General features: G+C 46.8%; 1 protein-coding gene across 3 annotated transcripts in view; it reads left to right on the forward strand.

The window, feature by feature from the left end:
• LOC122556423 (FYN-binding protein 1) overlaps positions 1 to 13669 on the forward strand; it is a 202196-nt gene that overhangs the window by 142467 nt on the left and 46060 nt on the right. For all 3 annotated transcript variants that reach the window (XM_043703060.1, XM_043703074.1, XM_043703066.1), the window contains exons 10-11: positions 10919 to 10950; positions 12177 to 12258. In XM_043703060.1, the coding sequence (XP_043558995.1) occupies positions 10919 to 10950; positions 12177 to 12258 (114 nt within the window). The remainder of the gene's footprint in view (positions 1 to 10918; positions 10951 to 12176; positions 12259 to 13669) is intronic.

Consider the following 13669-nt stretch of genomic DNA (forward strand, 5'->3'; position numbering starts at 1 on the left):
TCAGTACTGAGGGAGTGCTGCACTGTCAGAGGATGAGTACTGAGGGAGTGCTGCACTGTCGGAGGGTCAGTACTGAGGGAGTGCTGCACTGTCTGAGGGTCAGTACTGAGGGCGTGGCGCACTGTTGGAGGATCTGTCCTGAGGGAGTGCTGCACTGTTGGAGGACCTGTCCTGAGGGAGTGCTGCACTGTGTGAGGGTCAGTACTGAGGGAGTGCTGCACTGTCTGAGGGTCAGTACTGAGGGAGTGGGCACTGTCTGAGGGTCAGTACTGAGGGAGTGGGCACTGTTGGAGGATCTGTCCTGAGGGAGTGCTGCACAGTCGGAGGATCTGTCCTGAGGGAGTGCTGCACTGTGTGGGGGTCAGTACTGAGGGAGTGCTGCACTGTCTGAGGGTCAGTACTGAGGGAGGGGGCACTGTTGGAGGATCTGTCCTGAGGGAGTGCCGCACTGTGTGAAATTGCCTTCCTTCGTGTATCTGTGTGTAAATCTGACATTGAGATCTCTCTGGCCTAACCCAGAGATGAGAAATTGACTTATGTAAACATCTTGGCTTCCACTTCTCCTGAACTGACACAGGCAAAGACAAGATGGCATGTCACACAATAAAAATAAAATCAGTCAGAGTGCTGGAAATCTGAACCAAACACAGAGAGGGCTGGAGAAACCCAGCAAGTCTGGGGAGAGAGAAATAGAGTTAATATTTCAAATCTAGTGACCCTTCTTCAGAACTGAAAGATGTTGGAAAATCGGGCTCTTTTTGATCCTTTGGACGTACAAAGGGAAGGAGGAAGCAAGCTGATGATGTGGAGACCCAGTGGAAAATGAGAAAGGAAGTGCTAATGGTGGATTTTCCCGCGTATGGAGTCGGGTATTACAAGGGGGCATAGCTTTATATTAAGGGGGGTTGATATAGGACTGAAGTTAGGGGTAGGTTCTTCACTCAGCGTGTCGTAAGTTCATGGAATGCCCTGCCAGTAGCAGTGGTGGACTTTCCCTCTTTATGGGCATTTAAGCGGGCATTGGATAGGTATATGGAGGATAGTGGGTTAGTATAGGTTAGGTGGGCTTGGATCGGCGCAACATCGAGGGCCAAAGGGCCTGTACTGCGCTGTATTCTTCTATGTAATTGCTCTATGAAACACTCAGAATCCGAAACTCTTACCTTCCCAGGCTGCCCTCCAACTCACTCCTGCCCATCTCTGCTCCTACCAAAGGACAGAACCTCACAATTCCCTGCATTATATTCCATCGACTCTTTGCCTACTTACATAACCTGTCTGGATTCCTCTGCAGACTCTGTGTATCCTGTGGGCACTCATGTTTTTGTGCATCTCGCCCCAGCTGCCTTGGAGCTGAATCAGCTGGGTGTTGTGGCTGGACATACAGCAGGAAGGTGCTACAATCTTTCATACAAACATAGGAGATAGAGAGTCGTAGAGTCATAGAGCAGTACAGCATGGAAACAGACCCTTCAGTCCAACTTGTCCATGCCAACCAGATATCCTAAATTAATCTAGTCCCATCTGCCAGCGTTTGGTCCATATACCATCTAAACTCTTTCTATTAATATACCCATCCAGATGCCTTTTAAATGCTGTAATTGTACCAGCCTCCATTGCTTCCTCTGCGTGAAAAGGTTGCTCCTTAGGTCTCTTTTATATCTTTCCCCTCTTACCCTAAACCAGTTCTGGTTCTCCAGTTCTGGACACACCCACCCCAGGGAAGAGACTTTGTCTATTTATCTTATCCATGCCCCTCATGATTTTATAAACCTCTATAACGTCACCCCTCAGCCTCCGATGCTCCAGGGAAAACAGCCCCAGCCTGTTCAGCCTCTCCCTAAAGCTCAAACCCTCCAACCCTGGCAACATCCTCGTAAATCTTTTATGAATCTAGGAGCAGGAGTGGACCCCTCAAGTCTGCTCTGCCATTTGTATGACATGGGTTTCACCTTCAAAGCTAATGTTTGTTACCCATCCTTAATTGACCCTTGAACCTGGTGACCAAGTTGCTATGGGCCTGAAGTCACTTGTAGGCCAAACTGGGTGAGGATGGTTGATTTCCTTCCTTAAAGGATATTAGTGAACTATGCAGGTTTATATGACCATCAATGACAGTTTCACACATTATTGAGATTTGTTTTCAATTCCACATTTATTAATTGAATTTAAATTCCACCTGTTGTTGTGGGATTTGGAATAAGAAAAAGAAAGTGCTGGAGAAACTCAACAGGTCTGGCAACATCTGCAAAGACAGGAACAGTGTTAACATTTTAGATCCATGACCTGACCAGGGTTGGAAAATGGTGGACGGAAAATTGCTGGAAAAGGGGAGGAGGAGCAAATTGGACAGATTGTGAGGTCATCCAGAGCAAGACAAAGGGCGTGATACGGAGAGAAGGAGATGTGAAATAGGAGTAAATGTTAACTATATAAAAGTGAAAATGCGTCCACTCTGTGGAAAGTCAACAAGACACAGCTGGTGGGTTGGTGGGAAATGGGGGGGAAGGGCTTTGTATTCAAGATGGGGGATGGAGGTCATGTTCTGAGGTTGTTTGATTCAATATTGAGTCTGACAGACTGTAAAGTGTCTGAGGGAAAAATGAGACGTTGTTCCTCAAGGAGATGTTGCACTTCATTGGAATATTGCAGCAAACCCAGGGCAGGAAGGTTCACATGAGAGTAAGGTGGTTGGTTGGAATGATGAGTAACTGGAAGGGTGGGCTCATTCTTACAGACAGAGCGGAGGGGTGTCCACAAAGTGGTCTCCCAGCCAGTGCTGGGTCTCCCCATTGGAAAGGAGGCTGCATCAGGAGCTGTGAACACAGGCACCTCGATTGTAAGAAGCTCAAGTAAAACACTGCTTCACCTGGAAGGTGGGACTGGGACCTGGGACAGGGAGGAGGGAGGAGGAGAATGGGCAACGGTTATACCCTCTACAGTTAAATGGGAAGGTGCCATGGAGTAGTGAGAAAGTGTTAGCAGTGATGGACGGGTGAACCAGGATGTCCTGTAGGGAATGGTCCTTGCGGAATGGTGGAGGGGAGGGGAATGTGTTTGGTGAAGCTGGGGGGAATGGCCACTCAGTCATTGTTTCAGGTTTCCAGCATCTGCAGTAGTTTACCTTTCTACAGGTTGGAACAGCATCTCTCTCCTGACTGTGCACCTAATGATTTAACTCCTGGGGTCAGAAAGCATACAAAACAAAATGATTCAACTGGATGCCTGTGGGAAGATGATGTATCGAGACGCGTTTCTGCTTTCTGGTAACTTGGTGGGATTGATTTCAGAACGGCAGTTTTATTGGGACCTTTGATTCATTCCCAAGCCAAGTGAGAAACGGCTGAGAGTTTTGCGGGATTCCGTTGTTGGTATTGTACAAGCTCATGAAGAGGAATTGGGTGATCAGTGGCTGCCTAAATCATTGGCACAACGTTCCTCACTAAGTGAAAAAAACCTCTCTGCGGCTGCTCTTCCAAGGGGACATATTGTTCCAATCCGAAGCCCCAGCTGCTCATGATCAAAGTTTATGCGAGTGCGAGACGCCTGACCTCATGTTGGCTGGTCCCAATCTCTGTGGACAAGCCTCCTCACAAAAACCCCGTGGCTCTGGCAGATTGACAAATTCCGAAGGTAATTAGTTCCATTCCCGCGACTAAAGGTGATCGGGACAACAGTCAGGTTATTGAACTGGGTTCCGTTAACTCGGACCTGTCAGATATTCTGGAGCAGGTCCTGCAGATGGACTGCGGCAGCTCAGGTCGGTTGTTAAAGATTATTCTCATTGGCCGTTGTTGCTGAAAAAGTGACGAAGCTTCACATTTTGCAGTGATAACCACACCGCTCATTCTCCAGTTCCCCACGGAGTCACTGCCCGCTAATTATTCGAGTGATTCAAAACAGATGCAGTGCCTGGATTACCTGCATCCTCTTACTCATCCAGCGTAAAAGTGTGTTTCCTTTCAAAAGTTGGTTTTCTTGCATATTGGTCCTGATGGGTGCAAGAGGGAAAGATTATGGTCCTTTTCTTTGTGGAGGGCAGAATCCTGCAATCAACATAATACAGGGAAGGTCTTTTCGCGCAATTGTTCAGGAATATGGATGTCACTGGCTGGGCCAGCTGTATTCCTGATGAAGGGCTTTTGCCCGGAACGTCGATTTTCCTGCTCCTCGGATGCTGCCTGAACTGCTGTGCTTTTCCAGCACCACTCTAATCCAGAATCTGGTTTCCAGCATCTGCAGTCATTGTTTTTACCTCGTTGATTTTAACCCTACTGTGAATCCTCTTGCAAGGATGCCTGCCTTGAAGAAGTTTTCCTCCTCTCTCTACAAGAATCTCAGGGAGTCCCTCTCCCACTGCAACTCCCAGGTCATTTCCTCTGTCCTGAAGCTCTTCAACCATGTCCTGAAACAGACTTGCTATCACAGCCACATTTGCTTCCTCAGTGCCTGCCCTGTATTCCTGATGAAGGGCTTTTGCCCGGAACGTCGATTTTCCTGCTCCTCGGATGCTGCCTGAACTGCTGTGCTTTTCCAGCACCACTAATCCAGCATTTGTTGGGTAACCATCACTGACCTTCAGCCGAGTGGCTTTCTTGGCACAAGTGGGTACTGCAGATGCTGGAGATCAGAGTCAAGGTTAGAGTGGTGCTGGAAAAGCACAGCAGGTCAGGCAGCATCCAAAGAGTAGGAGAATCGATGTTTCGGGCAAAAGCCCTTCATCAGGAATGAAGCTGGGAGCCTCAGGGGGTAGAGAGTGGTATTCTTGCCCATTTCAGAAAGCAATTAAGAGTCACCCACATTGCTGTTGGTCTAGAGTCACAAGTACAGTCATAGAGATGAACAACATGGAAACAGACCCTTCGGTCCAGCTCGTCCATGCCAACCAGATATCCCAACCCAATCTAGTCTCATTTGCCAGCACTTAGCCCATCCCTCGAATCCTTCCTAATCATACAATCATAGAGTCATACAGCATAGGAATAGACTCTTTGGTCCAACCAGTCCATGCTGACCATTACCCCAAAATAAACCAGGTCAGGACAGCAGATCGCCCTTTCCTTCTAGAAGGGAGATTTGCTTGGAATGACAATCAACATCATAGCTTTCTCCTGAAATTACATTTCACAGCTCCCATCGCAGGATTTCAACACGTCCCCACAACATTGGCCTCCTGTTCCAGATTACTCAACCAGTGACATTACCACTACACCACCATCACTCTAAACTATCAGCCTATTGAACATCCAATTGATAAGCTTAAATTATCAATGGCTTGACCAATCAGAGCCAACTTGCTGACCAATCAGGACCAGCTTCTCATGCGGTATACACTGTTCCCTGTGAAACGTGGGATTCTTGCTCCTGTTCTGATAAGAGCAGGATGATAAGCTTTGACAGTGTGGTTCAGCAATCCCCATGTTAACATAGAACATAGAAAAGTACAGCACAGAACAGGCCCTTCGGCCCATGATGTTGTACCAGGGATTAATCCTTATCTAAAGTAAAATAACCTAATCTATGCACCCCTCAACTCACTGCATGTCCCTAGATCCAACCATCTTCAGCTGCTTCATCAATGACCTTCCCTCCATCATAAGATCAGAAGTGGGGATGTTCACTGATGATTGCACAACGTTTATCATCATTCGCGACTCCTCAGATACTGAAGCACTTCAAAGGAGACTTGCTAGAATGATACCAGTGATGAGGGATTTTGGGCACAAGAAAAGATTAGAGCGATTTGGCTTCTTGGAGCAGAGAAGATTTAGAACTGACCGTATTGAGGTGTTCAAATAATTTGGCAGGGTAAAGAAGGATATTCTGTTTCCACTAGTTGGTATCCTGTAACTAGTGGTCACAATTTCACGATTTTCAGCAAGAGAACTGGGAATAGGATGAGGACAAATGTCTTCATTCAGAGAATTGCTAGGATTAAGTTGTTAAGTTGTTATGATTTCAACAAAGAGCTGAATATTACAATAGAAGGTGAAAATTTAGGGGGCTACAGAGTTAGGGCTGGAGAATGGGTCAAGCTGGGTAGGTCTTTCAGGAGTTGTACAAACACAAAGGGTAGAATGGCCTCCTTCTCGACTGTAAAATTCGATTATTCTATGTCCAAATCCAGCATGACCTGCAGAACATTCAAGATTGAACTGACAAGTGGCAAGAAACATTCATACCACAGAAATGCCACACAGTGACCATCTCCAACCTGAGCAAATCTAATCATCTCCCCCTGATATTCAACAGCATTACCACTGCTCAATCTCACATTATCGACATCATGGTGGTTACCATTGACCAGAACCTAAACTGGTCTGGCCATATAAATATAGTGACTATGAGGGCAAATGGTAGGTGGGGCTTCTGTGGTGAGTAACTCATTGGCTGACTCCCCAAAGCCTGTCCACCATCTACAAGGCATAAGTCAGGAGTGGGCAAAATCTTAGAGAGAATTGTAAGGGATAGGATTTATGAACATCTGGATAGGAATAATGTGATCAAGGATAGTCAGCATGGTTTTGTGAAGGGCAGGTCGTGCCTCACAAACCTTATTGAATTCTTTGAGAAGGTGACTAAGGAGGTGGACGAGGGGAAAGCGGTAGATGTGGTGTATATGGATTTTAGTAAGGCGTTTCCAGGACAAAGCAGCCCACTTGACCAACACCATATCCACTGCCTGTAACTGATACATAGTGGCAGCAGTGTGCACTATCTACAAGATGCAGTGCACAACTAAGGCTCTTTCAAACCCCAATTTTAGCTCACCATCACATCCTCAAGGGTAATTAGGGATGGATAATAAATATTAGCCTAGCCAGCCGACATCCCATGAATGAACTGAGAAAGTATCAAATTCAACAGGGAACTTAAGACAAATATCTTTTCACAGAGAGTGATTATGCTGTTGATCCTGTGATCCTGTAAGTGCGATGTGGTGATGTTGCAGCAATGTCATTGGGGACCGAAAAAGTCACCCAGTGATTTTAGGTTAATACCTGAGGATTTGGGTTCACATACAATAATGACAAATCATGAAATTAGCAATCAATAAAACTCTGAAATTAAATGCTAGTGTTGTAATCGTGTCCTCAAATGAAGGAAATCTGTCATTCCTACCCAGTCTGTCCTACATGTGACTCCAGACCCTCAAAAATGTGGTTGATTCCCACTGGACAACAGACAATTTTGGATTTGGTGATGTGGAATGAAGCCGACTTGATCAGGGAGTTTAAGGTGAAGGAAGCCTGAGGGGGCAATGACCAGAATATGATCGAATTCACCCTGTGGTTTGGGAGGGAGAAGCTGGAATCAGATGTGACGGTGTTAGGATTGAGTAACGGTCACTACAAAGCCATGAGGGAGGAGCTAGCTGGAGTTGATTGGAAGGGGAGCCTGGCAGGGAAGATGGTGGAACAGCAATGGCTGGGGTTTCTGGGGGGATTTCGGGAGGCTCAGCAGAAATTCATCCCAAGGAAGAAGGAACATACTAAGGGGAGGATGAGGCACCCAGGGCTGACAAGGGAAGTCAGGGACAGCATAAAAACAAAAGAGAAAAACATATGATGTGGTGAAGATTAGTGGGAAGCTGGAGGATTGGAAAGCCTTTGAAAGCCAGCAGAGGACAACTTAAAAACAATGAGGAAGGAGAAGATGAGATAAAGGAGTGAGCTAGCTAGTAATATCAAAGATGATTGCAAGAGGTTTTATTTTAGGTATTTAAAAGGAAAGAGAGAAGCAAGAATGGATGTTGGACCAGTGGAAAATGAGGCTGGAGTGGTATTTAATGAGGAACAAAGAAATGGCAGAGGAGCTGAAGAGGTACTTTGTTTTCCCCGTGGAAGACACCAGCAGCACACCAGAACTTAAAGAGTGCCGGGGCAGAGGGGAGTGTAGTGGCCATCACTCAGGAGAAGGTGCTGGGGAAGCTGAAAGGTCTGAAGGTGGATAAATCACCCGGACCAGATGGACTACACCCCAGAGGGTGGCACAGTGGCTCAGTGGTTAGCACTGCTGCATCACAGCACCAGGGTCCCAGGTTCGATTCCAGCCTCGGGTGACTGTCTGTGTGGAGTTTGCACATTCTCCCCGTGTCTGCATGGGTTTGCTCCAGTTTCCTCCCACAGTCCAAAGATGTGCAGGTCAGGTGAATTGGCCATGCTAAATTGCCCATAGTGTCAGGTGCATTAGTCAGAGGGAAATGGGTCTGGGTGGGTTACTCTTCGGAGGGTCGGGGTGGACTGGTTGGGCCAAAGGGCCTGTTTCCACACTGTAGGGAATCTAATCTACACCCCAGAGTTCTGAAGGAAATGACTGAAAGAATTGTGGAGGTATTGGGAGGTAATCTTTCAGGAATCACTGGAGTCAGGGAGGGTTCCAGAGGACTGGAAGGTGGTTAATGTAACAGCCCTGTTTAATAAGGGAGGGAAGCTGAAGACAGGAAACTATAGACCATTTAGTCTGACCTTAGGTAAGAGTTTTGAGGCCATTATATAGGATGAGATTGCAGTGTATTTGGAACTGCATGGTAAAATAGAGCTGAGTCAGCACAGTTTCATCAAGGGGAGGTCATGACTAACAAATCTATCAGAAATCTTTAAGGTGGTAACAAGTAAGTTAGACAAAGGAGAACCAGTGGACGTGATGTTTTTGGATTTCCAGGATGCCTTTGACAAGATGCCACACAGGAGGCTACTAAATAAAATAAGAGCCCATTGGCGATGGGGGCAAAGTACTGGCACGGATAGAGGACTGGCTGACTGGCAGAAGGAACAGAATTAGAATAAAGGGGTCTTTTTCAGAATGGCAGCCAGTGACTAGTGGAGTTCTGTAGGGGTCAGTTTTGAGATCACAACTATTTACGTTATGCATTAATGATCTGGACAAAGGAACTGAGGGAATTGTTGCTAAGTTTGCAGATGACACAAAGATAGATGGAGGGACAGATAGTGTTGAGGGAGCAGACAGGCTGGGAAAGTGGGCAAAGAAATGGCAGATGGAATACAATATGGGAGAGTGTGAGGTGATGCACTTTGGGAGGAAGAATAAAGGTGTAGACTATTCTCTAAACGGGGAAGGTTTCAGAAATCTGAAGCACAAAGGGACTTACTTGGAAGCCCTATATCAGGATTCTCTTTGGGTTAACATGCAGATTCAGTTGGCAGTTAGGAAAGCATCCATTTAGCATGTTAGCATCCATTTCAAGAGGATTAGAATACAAGAGCAGAGATGTACTGCTGAGGCTGTATCAGTCTCATGGTCAGATCATGTTTGGAATATTGTGAGCAGTTTTGGGCCCCATATGTAAGGGGGGATGTGCTAGAATTGGAGGGGGCCTGGGGTTAAGGGCTTGTCATGTGAGGAGCATTTGAACACTCTGGATGGATTTTGAAGGATAAAGAGGGATATGATTGAAACTTAAAGAATGCTGAGAGGCCTAGCTAGAGCTGATGTAGAGAACAGTGGGAGAGACTAAGACCCGAGGACACAGTCTCAGAGTGAAAGGCCGACTCTTTAGAACTGAGATGAGCCAGAGGTTGATTATACAATACTATTTAACTCTGTGGAACCTTTTGCCACAGAGGGCTGTGGAGGCCAAGTCATTGAGAGCATTTAAGACCGAGATGGAGGGATTCTTGATTAGTAAGGAGATCAAAGGTTACAGGGAGAAGGCAGGACAATGAGGTTGAGAACCATATCAATCATGATCGAATAGTGGAGCAGACTCAATGGGCCATATGGCCTAACTCTGCTCCTTTATGGTCTTATGATTCTTAACTACTCTCAAAATGGCCTTTGTAAGCCATTTAGTTCAAGAGGAAATTACGAATGGGCAATTGAAACTGGCCTAACCAGCAATGCGCACATCCCATGAACCAAAAAGCATTTTGTTTTAAATCCTTGTAGTGGTTAAAATAAACAGATTAAACTATTTAAGGCCAAGGTCATACTCCCTCCCCTTCTCCTACGATTGCTTCTCAAGTGGTGCCCCTCAGATTTCTATAACTGATTACTTTTCTCTCTATCGGACTGAGATGCCCATGACCCCTTGTACATCGTGGTTAGTTACCTATCGTTACCTAGGTAGCCTGCATCGGTTCAAGAGAGCACCTCACTGGCACCTTCTCAAGACCAATGAGGGGCAACCAATAAACACTGGCCCAGTCAGTGACAGAAAGATTAACTGAAAGGGAGGCAAGGTAGGAGAAGACCCAGGTGGAAACTAAACAGCAGCAGGAACCAGTTGTTAATGACCAGATTGTGTGCCAAAGCCTCTGTGTAATTTTAAATAAGATGGCAGCAGTCTGTGTGGGAGAGAGAGCATGCACTGCACTCTGACTAAACAAGGGTCTACTCGGTTTTGTCACTTCCTGGCCTCAGATGCTCTTAAATCAGAATGAATTGGTTCTGTATGTGTGGTGCTGGAAGAGCACAGCAGTTCAGGCAGCATCCGAGGAGCAGTAAAATCGACATTTCGGGCAAAAGCCCTTCTGCAGTCATTGTTTTTACCTGGTTCTGTGTGTGTCCAGGCCTGAACCAGGACCAGTCAGCTGGATAGTCTGCAGTGTTCCAAAATGTGCATTGGCCTAAAGGTGACAAGGGCAGCACGCACCTCGATAGTACTGTATAATCAACCTGTTCAGAGAAGTTATTACATACGTCTGGGTCACTTAGGATTTGAACCCAGGTGTCCTGATGCAGAGGCAGGGACATTACCACTGCACCACAAGAGCCTCTTAAATGCAGCCTTTTTTTAAAAATTCAGACTTCTATCAAGTTCACACTAATCTAACCTGCCTGAAGGTTCAACCATACTTCATCAGCACAAAAAGGAATGTGTAAGATGCCATTTTCATCTAAAGTCTTTGTTTCAAGCTACATGCTGAGTGTGATCCTCTTTTCCATTGTTTTCTAGAGGGAATGGGAGTGGCAGTACTGGCGGCAGTGGTGAGTATCCAATAAACAGTCACTCACTGTTCTTCACTTGTATTATATACTTAGATGTGTCAATATCTTTCACATCTCTTTGAGTTCTTCTCACATTTTGTAAAGCCAAAATTCTTTAACCCTAAACTCTGTCTCCTACCTCCTAACCCATTTCTAAAATATTGAATAATTATTGCCTACCATAATTATAGAGTCATAGAGGTGTACAGCATGGAAACAGACCCTTCGGTCCAACCCGTCCATGCCGACCAGATATCCCAACCCAAACTAGTCCCACCTGCCTGCACCTGGCCCATACCCCTCCAAACCCTTTCTATTCGTATACCCGAATAACCATTGTGTGCTAATGGAGGAATTTCCTAATCAGTAATCTTTGTTTTGCAAAAATACAATCAATCCACTCCCAAGACTTGCACAGTGCACCTTTGCAGCAAAGGACAGATAACTAGGTGAATCTTCAATCACAGTTAATTCATTGTCGATTTACAGCTACAGGTCACCTCTTACATTGTGTAGAGTGAAGGGACTGGCTCAGAATGTGGGAATCATTAAAAGTGGGAAAGGACAATGAACCCAAAGTTGCCCACCCCTGTTTAATAGGACAATGTTGACTTGTTTCCCCTGGCTGGAGTGTCTGGTTCATGGAGTCATTGCCTCAGAATAAGACAGTGGAATGAGTTGAGGAGTAATTTCTCTTTAAAGGGTTGCAAAATGTAAGAATTATCCATCGCCGAAGGTTACTGATGCTCAGTTGTTGAGTATTTTCAAGATTGAGATCCATAAATCCGTGAACACTAAACAAAATCCAAGAAATTGGGGATAGGGTGAGAGATTCGAGTTGATATTGAGCTTTAAACATTTTATCAAATAGTGGGGCAGGCCTGAGGGCTGATTGGCTCATCCCTGCCACTTGTTCTTGAATTTTTAACTCTGTGCCTCACCGTTTCCCTCATTGTTTTGCTTTCTAGAATCCCTTTGACCTGTCTCCTGAACAAATGTACACTCCCCATTTCAATGTTCACTGACTTCCCAGCTCATTTATCCTTTGGCTGAATAGGTTCCTTTGGAACATTTTCACTCATGCCTGTCCCATTTACAGCATGCGATCTGTGGGATTTGCATTTTCCTGATGAATTCTTTTAATACTCTGCAGAATATCAAACTTCTTCCCAAAATATTTTTCAAACCATGAACCTGACAGTTTTGTATCTTCCTGTCCATCTCAGGGCTCTTTCCTCCTCCTCCTCCTCCTTCCACTGATGATATCTATGATGATGTTGATGGTATACCTGAAGACATTAAACCCCGGTAAGAACCATATGATTCTTTGTAGACCTTAAGTGTCGTTAACCTAAAGGTGCTCTGAGCTTGGGTAGGGCACACAGACAGCAGCTTAGCTTGTGAATGGATTCACCACTTGTCCAGTGAAAAGGATCCAGGGCCCAGCTCACTTTCAGATTCACTTGACTCGAATCAGTGAGTTCAAAGAGTGTGGTGCTGGAAAAACACAGCCGGTCAGGCAGCATCCGAGGAGCAGGAGAGTCGACGTTTCGGGCATAAGTTCTTCATCAAGAGGCTCGATTCTCCTGCTCCTCAGATGCTGTTGACCGGCTGCACTTTTCCAGCACCACACACTTCAACACTGATCTCCAGCATCTGCAGTTGTATTAGGAATTGCCTGGTCTTGATTGAGAAACTGAGCAGGCACTTGGAGTGAGAAGACAGGCAGATGCATCATTCACATTGTCAGTAGGTTGAAGCAGCAGAGAGGTAGACTGCGGAGTTTCTGTGGGGAGATGGTTGGATGGGCTGGGCCGTTGATTTTTGATGGTTTACTCTGTCACTTTAAACTTCCTGGTGTCTGCAGGCTGGTGTGTAGGATGGTGTCTGCAGGCTGGTGACTGCAGGCTGGTGACTGCAGGCTGGTGACTGCAGGCTGGTGACTGCAGGCTGGTGTGCAGACTGGTGTGTAGGATGGTGTCTGCAGGCTGGTGTGTAGGATGGTGTCTGCAGGCTGGTGTGCAGACTGGTGTGCAGGTTGGTGTGTAGGCTGGTGTCTGCAGGCTGTCGTCTGCAGGCTGGTGTGCAGGCTGGACTCTGCAGGCTGGTGTCTGCAGGCTGGTGTCTGCAGGCTGGTGTCTGCAGGCTGGTGATTGCAGGCTGGTGTACAGGCTGGTGTGCAGGCTGGTGTCTGCAGGCTGGTGTTTGCAGGCTGGTGTCTGCAGGCTGGTGCAGGCTGGTGTGTGTCGGCTGGTGTCTGCAGGCTGGTGTCTGCAGGCTGGTGATTGCAGGCTGGTGTACAGGCTGGTGTGCAGGCTGGTGTCTGCAGGCTGGTGGCTGCAGGCTGGTGATTGCAGGCTGGTGTACAGGCTGGTGTGCAGGCTGGACTCTGCAGGCTGGTGTCTGCAGGCTGGTGATTGCAGGCTGGTGTACAGGCTGGTGTGCAGGCTGGACTCTGCAGGCTGGTGTCTGCAGGCTGGTGATTGCAGGCTGGTGTACAGGCTGGTGTGCAGGCTGGACTCTGCAGGCTGGTGTCTGCAGGCTGGTGATTGCAGGCTGGTGTACAGGCTGGTGTGCAGGCTGGACTCTGCAGGCTGGTGTCTGCAGGCTGGTGATTGCAGGCTGGTGTACAGGCTGGTGTGCAGGCTGGTGTCTGCAGGCTGGTGATTGCAGGCTGGTGTACAGGCTGGTGTGCAGGCTGGTGTCTGCAGGCTGGTGT

The sequence above is a fragment of the Chiloscyllium plagiosum genome, chromosome 2 (genome assembly GCF_004010195.1).
Source record: "Chiloscyllium plagiosum isolate BGI_BamShark_2017 chromosome 2, ASM401019v2, whole genome shotgun sequence".
NCBI classification, from domain to species: Eukaryota; Metazoa; Chordata; class Chondrichthyes; order Orectolobiformes; family Hemiscylliidae; genus Chiloscyllium; species Chiloscyllium plagiosum.